General features: G+C 41.5%; 1 protein-coding gene across 1 annotated transcript in view; it reads left to right on the top strand.

The window, feature by feature from the left end:
• The window catches only part of afg2a (AFG2 AAA ATPase homolog A), a 354,383-nt gene that overhangs the window by 38,386 nt on the left and 296,321 nt on the right, over positions 1-19,676 (top strand). Inside the window, 1 exon segment of the mRNA XM_061724760.1 lies at positions 16,342-16,499. Within this exon segment, the coding sequence (XP_061580744.1) occupies positions 16,342-16,499 (158 nt within the window).

The following is a 19,676-nucleotide window of genomic DNA, read 5'->3' as shown; positions in this document are numbered from 1 at the left end:
TTTAAGTGATTTCTTTACTCAGAGAAATCTGCTTTCTTCCTGGATCGTGTTCAGTTAGGACTCCCGCCCCGTGTGACGGAGCTTTAACCTGCGTCTGTGGATGACACGGTGAGCTGGAAGTCTTCCTGGGTCCATTAGTCCAGGGGCCAGAACCCAAAGTTTAACTTGTCAGCACCACTCAAGGTGACCAAACTTACTTTTTGAAAAGATCCATGTCTATAGATAATATTTTGGTATGATAACCCTTCTTGAGTGGCAGCTGTATCATAGTTATCAGCTCATGAAGTTACCCAGCCCCTCAGAAAATTACATTTTAGATGCTGCTGCATATCCTGGTTTAGACTCATGTACAGGATATCTGTCAATGTTTCACAATATTGTCTTTGGTATCATTTTAAGCATTCATTCAAGCTAAGATGTGAATCTTTCTGACCAACATAGAGGTCACTGCAGCTCTTTAAACTATAAACGCACATTTTTACACAATTTTCGCCTAAATGATATACTATCTTTTAGCCGTGTGTCATCTAGGAACAACAGAGACACAAAATACAAAGACTGGAATACTCACAGGACCATAAGGATTCAGGAAATGTATAATATACCCATACTATATTGTTGTTACAGGTCATTGTGAGCCTTAAACTAGAAGAGCATCATTAGACTCCTATGAAACTATAACAGCCACTAATGTCACAGACTGGTCTTTATCCTGCAAATACACGACATGAAGGACATAACAATGAGATAAGGAACCAGCTTAGTTTTATAAACAACATTAGAGACACAAAATACAAAAAATACAAAAAAAACCTATCGATGTATCGATGTATTTCACAGTTTCCACTGACATTGAACATAATTCTGAGTCCCTCACTGGTTGTAAGTTGCTCCTTTTAGACCCAATCACGTCTCTGATGTGGTTTGACCTAATTAGTTGCAAGATGTTCCTCCAGGTGTTTCTTTTTAGTATCATTTACTTTTCCAGCCTTTTATTGGCCAAGTTTCAATTCATTTCAGGCTTTTTTTTTTTTCTTCTACTGCTCAAGTCATTCAAAATGAGGTCATATTTTCATGAAATGGAAAATATATTTCCTCCGATGTTCAATATTTGCAAATCATTGTATCCTTTTCTTTTGTCCCAACTAAATTGGAGTTGTGGTTGTAAATCCTCCTTGAGTTTAGTAAAGTGACAACATTAACAATCTTCTTGACCAAACAAAGTAAAAAATTGATTTCCCGATTTTCCTTTTTTTTTTAATATTGTTTTGATTAATGAATCCGATTTAGATTTAAAATTGATTAATCGCACAGCCCTAGGGCTGGGTATCGATTCAAATGTCAAGAATCGATTCAATTCCGATTCTTATATTCAGAATCGATTATCATGATTCGATTCGATATTGATTTGGCTTAGTGTTATTTAAAATGTTTTTTGAGCTGTTGCCTGAATTATATGACTGTAAAATAACTAGTGAAATAATAATTTCACAATAATTATTATGAAATAACGAAGAAATAAATAACTAATTAGTTGCAAGATGTTCCTCCAGGTGTTTCTTTTTAGTATCATTTACTTTTCCAGCCTTTTATTGGCCAAGTTTCAATTCATTTCAGGCTTTTTTCTCTTCAACTGCTCCAGTTTAATACAAAATGAGGTCATATTTCTCATGAAATGGAAAATATATCTCCTCCAATGTTCAATATTTGCAAATCATTGTATCCTTTTCTTTTGTCCCAACTAAATTGGAGTTGTGGTTGTATTTGAAGAACTTAATATTTGCAAATAAAGAGCCGTGCAGCTTCAGACGAAGATGAGGCCCACGTCAGGTGTGGTGTTTAGGAGATGCATGCCAAAGACTTCTGCAGGTCTTATTTCCCTAAACGTTAACATTAACCCCGTTTCCAACCCACTAGAAAAAAAACGACACAAAGCTGCATTTCATAATGAATCCCTTTAGGTGTTCTCTGCGGTGCGGGCAGCTATCATGTGGTCTGGTGGAGCCGCGCAGACGCTGGGCGTCTCTCTGTCGTCCTGCTGGCGTTACACTGATCCCGGTGCGAGCAGATGACTCATTCCCACAGTCTAAACACTGCAAATGGTGTGTGTGAGTGTGCACGTTTGCCGGGGTGTGTGTGCTCCTGTGTGCGCTTGTTTTGGTTTGTGCCACATCCGGATGCGCTGTTTACAAGCCTCCCTAAACAGGGGAAGCCCAGTGGAACAAAGGAGGCCAGTAAAATTGATTATGTGGAATAATAAACACAACCCTCTGCGCTGTGTCAGCTGAAAGCTTTTCGGATAGCCGCTTATTTGATGGCAGAGATGAGGGCCCGATACCGCTGCATCCACTTCTCCGACTCCCATCAGATATCCTGAATGATTTACTCGGCAATTATGCAAAGTCACGGCTAAAAAAGCTTAATGAGAATCCTGTTAGGAGACTCTAACCCAGGGATCGGCAACCCGCGGCTCTAGAGCCGCATGCAGCTCTTTAGCGCCGCCCTAGTGGCTCCTGGAGCTCCTTTTTCTCGACATTTCGACTTTTTTCTCAACATTTCGACTTTTTTCTCGAGACTGTACTTCAACATTAATCTTGACATTTTGACTTTTTTCTCGACATTTCGACTTTTTGTCAACATTTCGACTTTTTTCTCGACATTTCGACTTTTTTCTCGACATTTCGACTTTTTTCTCGACTGTACTTCAACATTAATCTTGACATTTTGACTTTTTTCTCGACATTTCGACTTTTTGTCAACATTTCGACTTTTTTCTCGACATTTCGACTTTTTTCTTGACATTTCGACTTTTTTCTCGACTGTACTTCAACATTAATCTTGACATTTTGACTGTTTTCTCGACATTTCGACTTTTTTCTCAACATTTCGACTTTTTTCTCGACTGTACTTCAACATTAATCTTGACATTTTGACTTTTTTCTCGACATTTCGACTTTTTTCTCAATATTTCGACTTTTTTCTCGAGATTTCGACTTTTTTCTCGAGATTTCGACTTTTTTCTTGACATTTCGACTTTTTTCTCGACTTTACTTCAACATTAATCTTGACATTTTGACTTTTTTCTCGACATTTCGACTTTTTTCTCAACATTTCGACTTTTTTCTCGACTGTACTTCAACATTAATCTTGACATTTTGACTTTTTTCTCGACATTTCGACTTTTTTCTCAACATTTCGACTTTTTTCTCGACTGTACTTCAACATTAATCTTGACATTTTGACTTTTTTCTCGACATTTCGACTTTTTTCTCAATATTTCGACTTTTTTCTCGAGATTTCGACTTTTTTCTCGAGATTTCGACTTTTTTCTTGACATTTCGACTTTTTTCTCGACTGTACTTCAACATTAATCTTGACATTTTGACTTTTTTCTTGACATTTCGACTTTTTTCTCGACATTTCGACTTTTTTCTCAATATTTCCACTTTTTTCTCGACATTTCGACTTTTTTCTCAATATTTCGACTTTTTTCTCGAGATTTCGACTTTTTTCTCGAGATTTCGACTTTTTTCTTGACATTTCGACTTTTTTCTCGACTGTACTTCAACATTAATCTTGACATTTTGACTTTTTTCTCGACATTTCGACTTTTTGTCAACATTTCAACCTTTTTCTCGAGACTGTACTTCAACATTAATCTCGACATTTTGACTTTTTTCTCAACATTTTGACTTTTTCCTCAAAATTTCGACTTTTTTCTCAACATTTCGACTTTTTTCTTAAGATTGTAATTCAACATTAATCTTGACATTTCAGCTTTTTTCTCGAAATTTTGACTTTTCTCGACATTTCAACTTTTTTCCCGAAGTGCACAATAAAAAAAAAAACCTTCCCCCAGTTATAACTAATATAGAAACATGCAGCATGTGTCGTCTTCATTCTAAGGCTGATACAAGACTTTTCATTTTTTGCGGCTCCAGACATATTTGTTTTTTGTGTTTTTGGTCCAATATGGCTCTTTCAACATTTTGAGTTGCCGACCCCTGCTCTAACCCAAACTATTGATCCTGCTGGAGCCGCAGGCGCAGGAAACGAAGAGTCCTGGAGATTAGTCCTATGGAGAAGCAAAGGGGGGAAAAAAAATTAGGCGAGTTTTGTGTGTTTGTCATAAATTGTGCAGGGGAAGGCTAAATGGAGCAAACAGCGCTAAATGCTCGCTGATGTTTACATCTGCAGCCTTGCCTTATAAAGTGCTTTTTCCAACTCGTTTGTCCTTTTAAAGACGCTGCAGGAATTTGAGGACAGGCCACATAAATATCAGTCGGATCAGCATGTGAAGTTTATTTGAGGCCTCTGTTTATAAAATCCGGAAATGTGCTGCTTGTACTCTTTAACCCCTGCACTTACCTTTCCCCGGTGACAGCTGCGTGCATGTGTGTGTGGGTCCATATCTGCACACGGCTCTCCTTGTGTCGTGTGTGTGTGTGTGTGTGTGTGTGTGTGTGTGTGTGTGTGCGTGTGCAAGCATCATCCCTGCGTGTTTGTGTGAGCTCACTCCAAGGGCACATATTATCGCTGTTTTGCAGCTTCGGGAACAGATGTTGGGGGTTTTAAATACAGGTACAGAGAGCGTTCCGGAGGCCCCGGCGATTAATGAAAAGCTTCCCGTGGTTTTTTGGGACGGTGTAATGCCCAAAGCATTTCACAATTCATCGGAGGGCAGTGTCGCGAGGGATCTGTGGCTCGTGGGCACTCGGGCTCGGCCCTGATTTACTTCACGTTGAAATGTTGACTAGACGGATGACTTTTATCGGAGATGATGGATGTTCTGTCATTGCTCCTGAAACTCCCCCTCGTGTTCCTGCTGGATCTGGGGATCTGGGTCTTCACCGTACTGAAAGCTGAGGGACGGCCCGGGATGTGGTGCTGCTTCAGCTGCAGATGCTTGAATTATGGATCTGTAGAGAGCACCGTCTTTCTTCCCCCTGGACGCCCTCCGACCAGCAGGACACGCTGGAGAGATGATGTCTCTCAGATGGCTTGGAATCACCTGGGATGCATGGATAGAGACAAGACCAAGAAAAACAGCTGTTCTCAAACTTTTCCTCTCACCTGCCACTTCAAAGATGAAAGAAAAGCTGAATTATCTATTTCTGAGGGCTCCACGAGTGACGGGGAAGTCAGGCTGTGAAAAAATGTGTAAATTTAAAGAGTTCAAGTCCAGAGTAGTGCCCCACCAGCCTCCTGGTGGTTTGATTTATCTCATGTTATATTATAAGCGAGTTCCCCTGTGCATCCCTTGGCTTTCAGCCTCCCCTGTAGTGGATCTAAACCCCTCAAAATGATTTATTTCTTTTTTCCCCTCTGTCCCTCTCTGCGGTTAATGTGAACCATCAAAACTGAACGATAGATGCTCAACCGTGATGTCTCATTTTGAACCTAAGTCTAAAAAGGACTAATTACTGCTACTGCAACAGGTGCAGCAGGAGTTGGGGCTGAAGCACAGCAGAGAGGGAGGAGGATGGGCTAGTAAGGACCGGCCCGCGTGGACGATGTCAGAATGTGACCATGCACGACTTTTTTTTTTTTTTTTCTATTGATTTATTTATATCGGAGCAGGAGTTTGGTTCACATTGCCGGCAGTAAGTCAGACTTGTTCCCGGTGCATGTTGGACTCCGGCAGGGCTGCCCTTTGTCACCGGTCCTGTTCATAATTTTTATGGACAGGATTTCTAGGCGCAGCCAGGGGCCGGAGGGGATCCGGTTGGGAACCACAGGATTTCATCTCCGCTTTTTGCAGATGATGTTGTCCTGTTGGCTTCATCGGATCGGGACCTTCAGCATGTGCTGGGGCGGTTTGAGGCCGAGTGCGACGCGGCAGGGATGAGAATCAGCACCTCCAAGACCGAGGCCATGGTTCTCCACCGGGAAAGGGTGGCGTGAGATTGACAGACGGATCGGTGCAGCGTCCGCAGTAATGCGGTCGATGTACCGGACCGTCGTGGTGAAGAAGGAGCTGAGTCGAAAGGCGAAGCTCTCGATTTACCGGTCAATCTACGCACCTACCCTCACCTATGGTCATGAACTTTGGGTAGTGACCGAAAGGACAAGATCGCGGATACAAGCGGCCGAGATGAGTTTCCTCCGCAGGGTGGCTGGACGCTCCCTTAGAGATGAGTTTCCTCCGCAGGGTGGCTGGACGCTCCCTTAGAGATAGGGTGAGGAATTCGGTCACCCGGGAGGAGCTCGGAGTCGAGCCGCTGCTCCTTCACATTGAGAGGAGTCAGCTGAGGTGGCTTTGGCATCTGTACCGGATCCTCCTGGATCCTCCCTAGGGAGGTGTTCCAGGCATGTCCCTCCTCCCTAGGGAGGTGTTCTAGGCATGTCCCTCCTCCCTAGGAAGGTGTTCCAGGCATGTCCCTCCGGGAGGAGACCCCGGGGAAGACCCAGGACACGCTGGAGAGACTATGTCTCTCGGCTGGCCTGGGAAGAGCTGGAGGAAGTGTCTGGGGTGAAGGAAGTCTGGGCATCTCTGTTGAGACTGCTGCCCCCGCGACCCGGGAACGGATAAGCGGAAGAAGATGAGTGAGATGAGAGAGTGGTGCACAGAAAGTTGTTTCAGTAGATTTCAACGGAGCATTATGAGTTTTTTTTTTTTTTTTTTTTTATTACTAGGCCTCGACCAACAGGAAATGACCATTTTGAATCAAAGTATGAATTTTCACCTCATATACTCCAACTACAGATTTTAGCTGATCAATACGATGTTTGGTAGATAAAAACCAGCGAAATTAGCATATTCGATTGGATATTACTCTGCCTTAAATCCTCCTTAACATTTATCACGTGCACAGCCCCGTAGCCCAACAACAGTTGAACCATTTAGATTCATCTCTGGTTTCTGGCCATAATTTTACCGCCTTTTATATTTTAACCAATTCCTCCGAAGTTCATTCTTTGTTTCCGAGTTTATTTTTTTGTTTTGTTTCTTTCTTCTTCTGTAAAATCAAAACCGAATGACATAAAAACAAATGGGGGGGGCGGGGTGGGGATCAGCATTTTTTCCATTTTCAAAGACAGATTGGGAAGGAGAAACAGAAACGAAGGTCTTGTTTTCCTCGTGTGATGGAACGCTGGGAAAACGAGTTGAAGGTTGTTTTGTAGTAACAAAAAAAACGCCGTAAGCTCCTTGTTAGGAGCACGACTTTTGCAAAGTGATAACGGATCACCGGGGCTGGACAGCTACTGTTTCAGGGTTTCTTCTTCTTAAATGAGAGGAACCATGTTGTTCCCATTGTGATGGGGGATCTTCCCAACATCTAGTGCAGTAAACGGACCAATTGTCTTTTGTTTTTGTGTGTTTTTGTTTGTTTTGCAAGCAGTAGGGCTGGGCGGTATGGACTCTTTCTTTCTTTCTTTCTTTCTTTCTTTCTTTCTTTCTTTCTTTCTTTCTTTCTTTCTTTCTTTCTTTCTTTCTTTCTTTCTTTCTTTCTTTCTTTCTTTCTTTCTTTCTTTCTTTCTTTCTTTCTTTCTTCTTTCTTTCTTTCTTTTCTTTCTTTCTTTCTTTCTTTCTTTCTTTCTTTCTTTCTTTCTTTCTTTCTTTCTTTCTTTCTTTCTTTCTTTCTTTCTTTCTTTCTTTCTTTCTTTCTTTCTTTCTTTCTTTCTTGCTCCTTTCTTTCTTTCTTTCTTGCTCCTTTCTTTCTTTCTTTCTTTCTTTCTTTCTTTCTTTCTTTCTTTCTTTCTTTCTTTCTTCTTTCTTGCTCCTTTCTTGCTCCTTTCTTTTTTTCTTCTTTCTTTCTTTCTTTTTAGGCTTCTTTCTTTCTTTCTTTCTTTCTTTTTAGGCTTCTTTCTTTCTTTCTTTCTTCTTCTTTCTTTCTTTCTTTCTTTCTAGGCTTCTTTCTTTCTTTCTTCTTTCTTCTTTCTTGCTCCTTTCTTTCTTTCTTTCTTTCTTTCTTTCTTTCTTTCTTTCTTTTTAGGCTTCTTCTTTCTTTCTTTCTTTCTTTCAGGCTCTTTATCTCTCAACGGGAAATTATTATTTTTTACCGCGAGATGACAAATTCTTACCGTGGGGAATTTTTTGAAGGTTTATCGTGAACGGTAAAATATCACCCATTCCTAGCAAGCAGATCGATAATGTTTGACCTTTTCTCGTCCCGTTTTTCTCATTTGCTCTCACAAAAGCAAAACAACAAAAGTAAACTCCTTACGTTTCCCGTTTCTTGATTTGGTTTGGAAACGGAAAAACCAACGTGACACTTCACAGACATCCAGATCAGGAGGAAACGACAAGCGTTTTTGATGTTCCGTCCTGACAGCCATGTCTCAGTATGGCATGCATGTGTTGCCTGCTGCTCCCGAGACTTTGACATTGTTGATGTGCATCCCGGCATGAACACATCTGGTGTCCAGTATTCCTGCAAGAACTCCCATCGCCACACCACTGCTGCCTGGAAACCTTTGCTTTCGTGCTGCAGCCTTGGTCCAGTATGGAGTAAATTTACAGGGTGTGTTTCATAAACGCTATAGAGGGACGAGGCACATATGCACTGGGTATTCTGTCATGCCTCGTGAGAGACAAGAAAAGGATGTGCAACTCCTTTGAAACGACTTCCAAAGAGGCCCGAAGACCCGAAGACGCCCACATGTCTGCAGCAGAGGCCCTGACCTCCAACATGCCTGGAGGTGCGAAGTCCAGCATCCTCGCTCGCAGCTGTAATTATTTAATGTTTTCAATTTGATTGCGCAGCGAGGGGGGGAGCGGTTTTGATGTGAGCAGAAGCAGAGGTGACCCCTGAAGAGAATGGACGAGATTGGAAGGGGGAGGTCTGTTTTGAATGCACGTAATTAAGACCATGCCTGCAGCAAATAACACAAATAATTATTCTCTGTTTTCCACCGGCCAACCCCGATCCCATGAAACCAGTTCCTCCTTTCTCCTCCGTTCTTAGTTTAGACCCTGGTGTGATGTTTTGCAAATGTTCATTCTTGTTCATTTAGGAGGCCCCTAGTTTTTTTTTTTTTTTTCTCAATTCCCCGTAGATCCCCGCTGAATTCGAAGCATCTCTCGGAAGCAGAGCACAAAAAAAGAAAGGAAAGAAACGGGGGAAAGAGAGTGCACATACGGTTCAGATTAAATTGTGTTGTGTTGTTTCTTTCTCTCTCCCTCTTTCTTTTTTTTTTCTTCTTCTTTTTTTCCTCTCCTCCCTTCCCTTCCTTCCCATCGGATGTTTTCATAACTAAACCAATGTGTGCTTGCAAGCGGCCAAGAACATTCGGGGATAGGGTGAATCCTTAAAGCGCAAATGTTGAAGGCACATCATTGAGTCAAGTTTCCGCCGCCCTCCGGGGCATCCAGGCTGGATTTGGAGCTCTGCGGCTTACAAACCCCTTCTACCCCTCCGGTCAGGCCGCGTCTCTGCGAGGCTTTTCATTACAGCTGGCAAACTTCTCCCCACTCTGCTCCAGACAGCTTTCGCATGATTCCCCGCTGAAACTTTTGCTAAACACATGTCAGCAGCGTTTCTCATCCGACGGGGACTCGTACGGAGTCATAATATTTGACTGGAACCTTTAGATTAGCTGTCAGTCTGAGCTCACCCGGGGGGAAATGAAACAAATGGGGATTGAAATGTAGAAAAATCCAACATTTCGCAGACACGAGTGAGTGCGGGGGTTTTGCTGTTTATGGAAAACGGTCAAGAGAGTTACCTCAGTTTTGAAGTGTAACTCACAACTGCATGTCAGCTTGTTCTTCTTTCCAAAATATTTAAAAACAATCTTACAGAAATGATTATTCTCTCCGTCTTTTAAACTTTTGCTGCTTATTCTGTTGTCTATGCCAGTGGTTCCCAACCTTTTCTCCTTGTTTCCCCTCCTACTTGTGTCTAAGACCAGCCGGGCCCCCCGACCCCGTACGTACTAGCACCAAAATAGTCTTTAATTGAAAAAAATGAACATTAATTATGTTATTTTGATACATTTCTCTTTGGTTTACTCTCTAAACCAGGGGTCGGCAACACAAAATGTTGAAAGAGCCATATTGGACCAAAAACACAAACAACAAATATGTCTGGAGATGCAGAAAATGAAAAGTCTTGTATAAGCCTTAGAATGAAGGCAACACATGCTGCATGTAGCTATATTAGTTAGAACTGGGGGAAGATTTTTTTTTCATTATGCACTTCGAGAAAAAAGTCGAAATGTTGAGAAAAAAGTCGAAATGTCGAGAAAAAAGTCAAAAGTTCGAGAAAAAAGTCGAAATGTCGAGATTAAAAAGGAAAGGAAAAAGGAAAGAAGGAAAAAGAGAGAAAAAGAAGAAAAAACAAATAAAGAAAAAAGAGAAAAAAAATAGAAAAAAGTAGAAAAAAAAGGAAAAAAAAAGGTCAAACATTTTTGAAAAAGCTCCAGGAGCCACTAGGGCGGCGCTAAAGAGCCGCATGCGGCTCTAGAGCCGCGAGTTGCCGACCCTCCCGCTCTATACATATGACTTTGTTTTTCTCCAAATATCACCAATGTATAAAATACGCACAAAAGGACATAAAAGGACATAAAAAAATTCTGAAAAATCTCTCTTTTTAATATGAGACCACATTTTTTTAAACATTTTTCTTTAACAACCTGTCGGATTAGATTAAATGTTGAGTAATGATATACCGTATTGTCCCGACTATAAGACGACCCTGATTATAAGACGACCCCCTTTTTTTCAAGACACAAGTTTGAAGAAAGACTTTTTGAACACCAAATAAAATTTTTATACAGAAAATAATGACAGTACATCTGAAACAAATGATTATAAACAATATATTCGAGAGAAAAAGCATGTTATTTTGACTATTTGAAATCATTATCTTGAAGTTTGCATCATAACTTCTCCTCAGCTGCCGGTTTACCTTGAAGTTTGCATCATAACTTCTCCTCAGCTGCCGGTTTACCTGCCGAACTTCCACCCTCTTTTCTCCAGATTGTCGCTACGTTTCTTCACTTTCTGTTATCTCTTCTCTTATTTTCTTCTCTTTTCTTTCTTATACTATTTTTTATTTTTATTTTTCGTCACAGGGGTTTGCTTTGGCCTGGGGAGTTAAGTTCAGCATTCGCTTTAAGGATATTTGGCGCCACATAAGATGGCAGCCTGTCATCACCTATGTGAATACTCTTACCTCTCTGGATCCTAGCTGATTCTATGTTCTCATGCTGTGAGGTGGGCACCCAGGGCATCCCTCGTTATTTATTTACTTTTCTTTTTATTTACTTTTTTAAATTTATTTATTTTTTATTCTTTTTTTTTTCTTTCTTTTTTTTTGTATAATTAATTTGTTTTTTGTGTGTTCGGTTTATTTCATTTAGCTGATTTTATATAGTCTCTTTTTCATCCTTTTTATGTACTCTTGTTATCACTTACAGGTTTTGTTTTGTTTGTTTTATTCTGTTTATTTACTAATTAATTAATTTTCTTTTTACATTATTTTTCTAAAGTTGAGGGGTGTAGGGGGGTTGTTGGAAAGTGCTGCTCTGTTCAGGTTTTAGCACGCCTTTCTTGGAAAATGGGGGGAAAAAATACGGAGGACCATGTAGCTTGTGTTGGATTTCTGTATGTCATCGGTTCCCAATAAAAATGTGAAAAAAAAAAGATATTTGGCGCTATCTAGCGTTGTGAATGGGTATAACGTCTAGCCCCCGAATGTAAGACAACCCCCACTTTTTCAGTCTTATTTCAATGCAAAAAACACTGTCTTATATTCAGGCCAATACGGTAATAATAAGGAATGAAATCATTTCCTGTGTTTGTCACGTGTATAAAAAACACAAAAAATATTGAAGACATTCATGAATTAATCCTAACAATGTCTTATGAATGACTCATTCGCAAATGTAATTTTTACAACTGCATAATTTCAAAGCAGACAAAGTTTCGTGCCCCCCCAGAGATCTCTGGCGCCCCCCCAGGGGGCCCCGGACCCCAGGTTGGGAGACACTGGTCTATGCGTTGCAGGGGAAGTGGTCTGGACTTTTACAGATGCTCCAAAGTAGGAAAAAAAAAAACCCAAACTCAAATTCAGAAAGGGTCTGCTAACTTCAAATGACATAAACACACAGCAGTTTGTTTTACCCCCCCCCCCCCCTTCCATCGTCCTGTCGGCGTTTCCAGCTCTCGGGCCCAGGCAGCTGATGGTCGGGGATTAGTGCACATGGTGTTGTGGCTGCTGCTCCTCATCTCCCTCCTCGACCGAGCTTCCTTCCACATCCTGTCCTGCCCTGCCTCCTTCGTTCCACTCGGCCCCAGATGTTTTTGTGCCGTCTGCGCCGGGCGGCTCCCAAGCATTAACGCAGATGAAGAGCCGAAGCGCCGGCCAGGTGGAATGATGATGGGATGTCGGGGACCTCTGGGGGATCGAGAGCAAAGAAGGAGAGAGTGGGTGCACTGGGATCGAGAGGAGAGGAGAGGAGAGGAGAGGGGAGGGGGAAGAAAAGGCCAAAGAAAGACATCATACACGGGGGAGACTGGGGAACACATTGACCTCAGCTTGGCGGGCGCACAGAAGACAAAACCTGCTTGCATTAATTGTGTTTCTCCTTCTTCCCTTCCTCTCTCTCCCTGTCCATCCGTCTGTCCCCAGCGCCGTCAGACAGGCTCTGGAAAATATAAACAGGAAGCAGTCTTGTCTGATCGTAAATCCCCTCTCGTCTGGTCTCTGGCCCCCGGCCCTGGACCACGTCCGTTCCCCTCCAGCCCTCCAGCCCTCAGCCCTCTCCGTCTCCCACCCAGACCCCCACCCAGCCCTTGTGCCGAGAGGAGGAAGCCAAGAGTTTATGCGTGCTGCATGTGTGGACATGTGTACTGGGCCTGACAGTGTTTCTAATGTGCCGTTACCAAACTCTCGGGGTTTGGACGCATGAGAGGAACCCGGTTTTGTAACTTTTAATTAATGCCCACACTCAGTCTGCATGAATTAGTTGGGGGGGGGGAAAGGGAAGAAAAAACCCCGTCCTCCCACCTGTAAATGGTGCAATCTTTGCAGGAAGTTTGTGCACAAGATGTTTTCAGTGGCTTCATAGCTTGACTGTTTTCGCCCTTGCGATGCAAACCTGACCGTTCCAGTCTCATGCACATTAACTTCTAACCGCTTATAGCGTCAGTGCAGTCTCTTTTGTCAGCTCTACAGTTACATGCAAAACCCCTCTGTTTTAATCTTGTCATAGTGAGTCTTAGGGCCAGTCCCAATCCCCCCCTAGTCCTACTTTTCAGTCCTACCCCTAAATTTTGTGCGTTCCCGTGAGGGTAGTGGTGTCCCAATTCCTCTTTGCATCTAGGGGTAGTGGACATACCGAGGGCTAGTGTGTATGAATCTAGCCCTTCACAGCGAGGGATTTCAGATTCTGACTCACCGACCGAGGGCCTGAGAAAATTTCCCAGAATGCTTTACGTCATCATTTGCAGACTGAATTAAAAAAAAAACCATGGCGACATTTCTTGTTTTTTAGTGAATAAAATCAATATTTTGAGTTAGTTTCTGCATAAAAATGCGTTTTGATTACATTTCTAGCGAGAAATATATATTTTACTTTCATATTATTCACTCAGTGAATGTACATAATCACTCGCTTGCCCGTTGTTGCGTTGTATCTTCAGATGTCGCCAGAATAAAGGCTGATTTATGGTTCTGCGTTACACCAACGCAGAGCCTACGGCGTAGGTTACGCGGCGACGCGCACCGTACAACGTAGGCTCTGCCTCGATTTAACGTGGAACCATAAATTGCCGGCGATCCTCTCATCCCCGAAAACTTCGGAGCATATGGTTACGGTTACTTTTTTGCCTGAAAAAATATTAAAACTTAATAAAGTGGCATATTAACAGCGCTACAGTGGAAATTAAAACAGCTTTTATCTCTGGGCTTCCTGATATGGTGTGACGTATGTGCAAACGTAACTACGCAGTCGCTTACGTACCCGAACGTAAACCACGCAGTGACGTAGCAAGTGGTGTCCCAATCCCTAGGGAAGATTACAAGGGCCGTACGGTTTGTGGCTTCATTTTTAGGGCTAGTGGCAGAAAGTAGGGGGTGTATTGGGATTGGCTCTTAGTTCCAGCCAGGGGTTCATCCCTGCAAGAGTTGATCATCAGCTCGTGTACAGACCTCTCTCATTTCCAAAGGATTTAGGGTTGAACTCGACTGTGGGAAAGATTATTACCAAGTGCAACGCTCTCAGGGGGAAGAAGACTGACACAAGACAACAAAAACATCCAAGATAACCGACCACCTCACTTACTGTATCACCCTAATGGCTAAAGTCTATGACATCACAATGAGAAGAGTAAAAAACAACAATGCTTTGTGGGGAACGGTTGCCGGGAGACGGAGTGAACGGAGGTTCACAAAACTTGCATGTGACCAAACCACAACGCTTCTGAAGTAATGTCCATGTTTGGTGAAAACCACACACAGGATTTCACCACAACACCTCACACAGTGTGGGGCGCGGGAGGATGTTTGCAGCCGTGGGACCTGGACACCTTTGCAGGTGGCGAGTGAACCGTGAACTCTGTAGACCAGACAGATGCGAGAGCAGCTGCAACACAGCCACCATGGTGGAAGTCGGGTCACAAAGCAGGACCGAAAAAAAGGAAAGAATCAAGGTTTGGTAAATCTGGCCAATTTAAAATCCAGACCTCAACCCAGCCGAAGTGTCATGGGACCTTGTTGGTCTTTATATTTGCTCAATACCAAGAGCCACTCCGATTAAAAGATTTATATTGTTTTTTTTACAGGCAATAAAAAAAGTAGGTTCAAACAAGGGGGTACTAACTTTTGCACAAGACTGCGTGTGATCCTTTTTGGCATAAACTTTGGAAACTCTACAAAGGTCCAGAGGTTCATTTCCATTATTGTTGGAACAATTCTCAAGAACAACGTCCGACAATCAGAGGTTGTTAACTTGTTTCCATCTCTCGTGTGGAGAACAAGCGTTGCGGGTGAAAAGGAGTGTAGGAATACTTCCTCTCTCCAAAGTGACAGGAAAAAGTAGTTCCTATTGGAGTCTTGACCGCAACTACTCCACATCTAACAACAGAGCTGGAACAGGTTTTTATGGCTGGGAGACGTGTTTAATAGCATTTCCACTTATAAAATAAAGTAGTTTTGTGACATTTCCTTCGTAAAAGTATTTGAGTGTTGACCTTGACGCTTCGCAGAGCTGAACGAGCTTCTGTCCAGTCAGTCTGCACTGATGCTGCGAGAAGAGACGAGGGCCGGTCCCGGATACTGACACATTTCATGTTTTTTTTAAATATAGACATGTGCAGAAAGATGGTTTTTAAATCTGAGGCAGGTACACTTGTACACTTCACTTATTTGCAGGCACTTTCTTTTTTTCTCTATCATGCAGCCACAAATTTTACCACCGGCGTTGCTTTTTTACGCAACAGTTTCAGATCTTATCCTTACTTATTTAATTTAATTTCTATAATTTATGAGCCTAAATATCTTCAGGGAGAACTTGGTTAGAGTGATGACATCATGTATATTCAAGCTGAGGCATTATTATCATTATCATCATTAGGGCCCGAGCACTAACAGTGCACTAACGAAGGCCCTATTGTATCTGTAAGAATTTTTTATTTTTTTTCCCTCTTTTTTTTTTTTTCAGACGAAATGAGGGCCTTTTTCCCCCTAAACGTGCCCCAAAAGTCACCAAATTTTGCACGCAAGCCAGGTCTGGTGAAAAATGTGATATTTCATGGTTTACATTAATGGGCGTGGCAAAATGGCTCAACAGCGCCCCCTAGAAAACTTTGTGCCTCAAGCCCCACGATACGGTTTGACGTACATGCACGAAAAACTTAAAGAAAAGTCTCTTGGCGCCATGGCCGAAACCGAACAGGAAGTCGGCAATTTTGAATAATCGTGTAATTTTGCAGCAATTTATTCCATTGCCTCGGCCGCTTCTTCACCCGAACCGTAACGTGCACCCAGGTGTGTTATACATCAAAATGTGCGTCTCCTTCCTGCGACGACGGGCATTACTTTTCTCTTTCAAAAGCATTACCGTGGCGACGCTAGACGCCAAAAAGCGCGCCCCCCCTTCATCTGATTGGTCCATATTTGATAGTTCCTTTTTTCTGCAATAACTTTTGAATGGTTTGACATAAAGTGTCATGGGTGGTGTCATCAGACTTAGTTTTGAGTCCTTGACTTTTATTGGTGAACATTGCATGTGCGAGGGCCCGTTCATCGCTGCTTGCAGCTTTAATTGTTATTATTATGGTTCAGACATCGATTGTTCTTTTTTTTTAATGTATTTTATGATATTTGTTAAAAAAGGGATCTTATTCATCTGATCCGAAAGGATTTCTGACCTTTACGACCCTTCCCCGTGCAGGTCTCCGTGCCCTGAAGCGAGCACTGGGCGGCTCCCAGCAACCGGCGTCGGACCAGCAGCTGATGGGGACGGTGACGGTCACGCTGCAGGACCTGCAGTGGGCCATGTCCGCCGTGAAGCCCAGCGCCATGAGGGAGGTCGCTATCGACGTGCCCAAGGTACGACCACCTCTCAGGAGAGGAGCCCCTCTTCTTCTGTCTGTCTTCCTGTCTTGGTTGATTGAGGCTATACAGAAATGTACCGTACTGAAATCTGGTTCCTCCAGATCCGGGCTCCTCAGGGGCCGTAGATAGTACATTTATTAATGGATATCCCCTTGAGATGAATCATCTCGTTTTCAAGGGGGTCTAACAAAAAACATACAACACAATACAAAACAGTTACATACAACATACATAATACATAAGGCTCTCACACACCAGTCCCCAAGACCCACCAAACCAAACCAAGTAAACACTGCATATAATGCAGTAATAGCAACAAGAACAACAATATTAATATTAATAATAGTCATTATCATCATCATTATGGTACAGTATATGAAGAAATAGATACATTGTATATAAAATAAATAAAAATAAAATGAGAGGGCAATACCACTAGAGGCAACTACATGGTTTATTGAGGTTGGAATATAGTGAGTTTTTAAAGAGATGTAACGAATTAAGTTTTCTTATATTGATGGGTAAGTTGTTCCAGCCTGATGGGGGCTTCAAACTAAAAAACACGTCTGCCAATTTCTTTAAAGGTTTTTTTTTTTTTTTTTTATTGAACAGAATTTTTTAAACAAGAAAAACACACTTTATACAAAATTGCTGGTAGAGGAAATATAAGAAAGAAGAACATCCTGGAAGTTTTATGAACAAGAGACATATAAACAAAAATAAGAGACAAGTAAAGTCAATACAAAGGAACAGTAAGGCATTTCAAAGCAAATAGCATCGACATTTCAGAAAGAGACTTAAAATAAAAGATACTTTGATATATCGGTTACTAATTTTTTTGCAGAGTTATTTGACTTAATATTTTTTAAAGAAACAAAAAAACTTTTGAAATCATTTATAAAAAAATGGAAACAGGGCTTCATTTTTCTCCACTTACAACAATGTATGTGATATTTAGCCAGTAAGAGAATGACATTAACTAAGAAGGACACTGATTTGTCAATAGTATCTATATAAAAAATAATGTTAATGATTTCTAAATTTGGAATTTCATTCATTTTTAAAGATAGCCAATTTCTAATTTCTTGCCCAAAGATTTTTGAGACAGGACACAATAAAAACATGTGATCAAGTGATTCTTCCGATTCATTGCAAAAAACACAGGGGTCAACTTCAAATTTAAATCTATGTCTCAAGAATTCAGCGGTTGGATAAATTTAAAATTTCTTTAAAGGTTAAAGGAACGAAAAAGAAGGGCTGCTGAGTGTTTCCAAGAGAATATGAGGATGTATATGGAATCAAATATTGTTTTAAGTATGATGGATAACTAAAGTGGATACATTTGCATAGTTGGAGCCAGTGGTGTTGTCTTCTTGAGCTGATTAAACCAGTTTAATGATTGATACATGGAGCAGTGGTGAGTTCCATATGGGCACCTTAAGACAAATCCGTAGTCGTGCATGGTTCAGAGTTTTTGCAGTTTTGCTGGTATCCATCACATCTTTCTTTGTTCACATCTAACCTTCCACTGCAGTTTCAGATCTTCACTCTGTAAAATGGTTTAACTTTGAGCCGCTTCATATTTTTCTTAACACAGCGTTCTCTTTCTCCTGACTAGTATCACAGCCTGTTGTCATGGAAACGCATCCCCACCACGTCTGACTGGAGGGATGGTAATAATGAGGTGATGCTCATTCTTAGGTTAAATCACCAACGCTGCTGGGAATTATGGCCAAAGAGTTAAATGATTGTTTCATCGGTGCGGAGGATGTTGCTTCCCAAGGTCTGTGAGCTGTTCGGGGACTCTTCTGGCAAACCCCCGGGCAGGCTGTCATGTGCTTTTTAGTGAGGTATGGCTTCTGTCAGACCACACTGCCATAAAGGCCTGATTGGTGGATTACTGCGCTGGTAGTTGTTCTTCTGGAAAGTTGCTTTTGGAACGCAGGAACCTTGTTATGGACTTTATTGTTATTGGAGGAAGTTTGCCCTCTTTTTTTGTGTCCACAACGTTAGAAATATAGAAACTGCAGAACTCTTTCTCGTTAGGGTATCTTCTAGCTCCTACTTAAGACTTTTTCTATCACGATGAGGGAAAAATCTGCGGTGGACGTTTTGAAAATGACATCATACGTTGATCGATCCAGAGTGATGGCCGGACATCGAAGTGCAGTCGGTTCCCAAACCTTTTCCTCCCATGCACCATTTGGAGGAAGACGAATTTCCATATGTTGAAATATAAATTTTGCCTGCTATATTTTCCGCAGTTGTTAAGAAAAAGAGAAGAAAACAACCTAGAAGTAGGCCTGTGTTGAAAAAATCGATTTCCCAATTCTAAATCGATTCTCATATTAATTCCTAAAAATCGATTGATATGTCTAAAGATCAATTTTTTAAAAATGTATTTATGTATTTTTTTTTTTCATCATTACATTACGTTTGGTTATTTTTTTGTTTATCCCCAAAAAAGTTTTGTTGGACACGAGAATAACTGGTGCCATGTTTTTGCCTTTAAATATGTTTAAAGGTATGAAAACATTAAAGTGTTAGGTTATAATTCCATAAATTGTCTATATTTCATTACTTTATATACTGTCTTGGGGTTACATTTGCAAAAAATGCTAGAAACCAAATGCTCAAAAATTTAAAACCAAAATAGACCGAAAATGGAACAAATAAAAACGGAATGTGTGAAAAAATAAAAGCGATTTCATCCGTCTCTGTTTCCTCCCTGGATCTGTTGGTAATTCTGACCCACATGATGTTTCTGAAAGCAGTTCTATCAGCATTCTGGGAGCTGATTGGTCCTTACAGCATCATTAGCTGCCAATACTTGCTGTTGAATCTCAATATAATACTGGTAGTAATATGTTGCAGAACTACAGTCCCACATTTGGGTCCCACAGAACCCAAATCAATATCGGAATCGAATCGGATCAAATCTTGATAATCGATTCTGAATCTTAAGAATCGGAATCGAATCGATTCTGGACATTTGAATCGATCCCCAGCGCTACCTAGAAGGGTCTAAAGCTGCCCCACAGGTTGAGAATAACTGTACAAGTGTAATATGGGAAATGCCGTTAACAAGAAAACTTGCAGAGATTGTTAAAAAGTTGTGCATATAAACTGGAGCTGTTGATGTCGGTCTACAAAAACAAACAAAACATCAGA

Source organism: Cololabis saira, chromosome 7, assembly GCF_033807715.1.
Source record: "Cololabis saira isolate AMF1-May2022 chromosome 7, fColSai1.1, whole genome shotgun sequence".
NCBI classification, from domain to species: Eukaryota; Metazoa; Chordata; class Actinopteri; order Beloniformes; family Belonidae; genus Cololabis; species Cololabis saira.
This window is presented reverse-complemented; position numbering and strand designations above follow the sequence as displayed.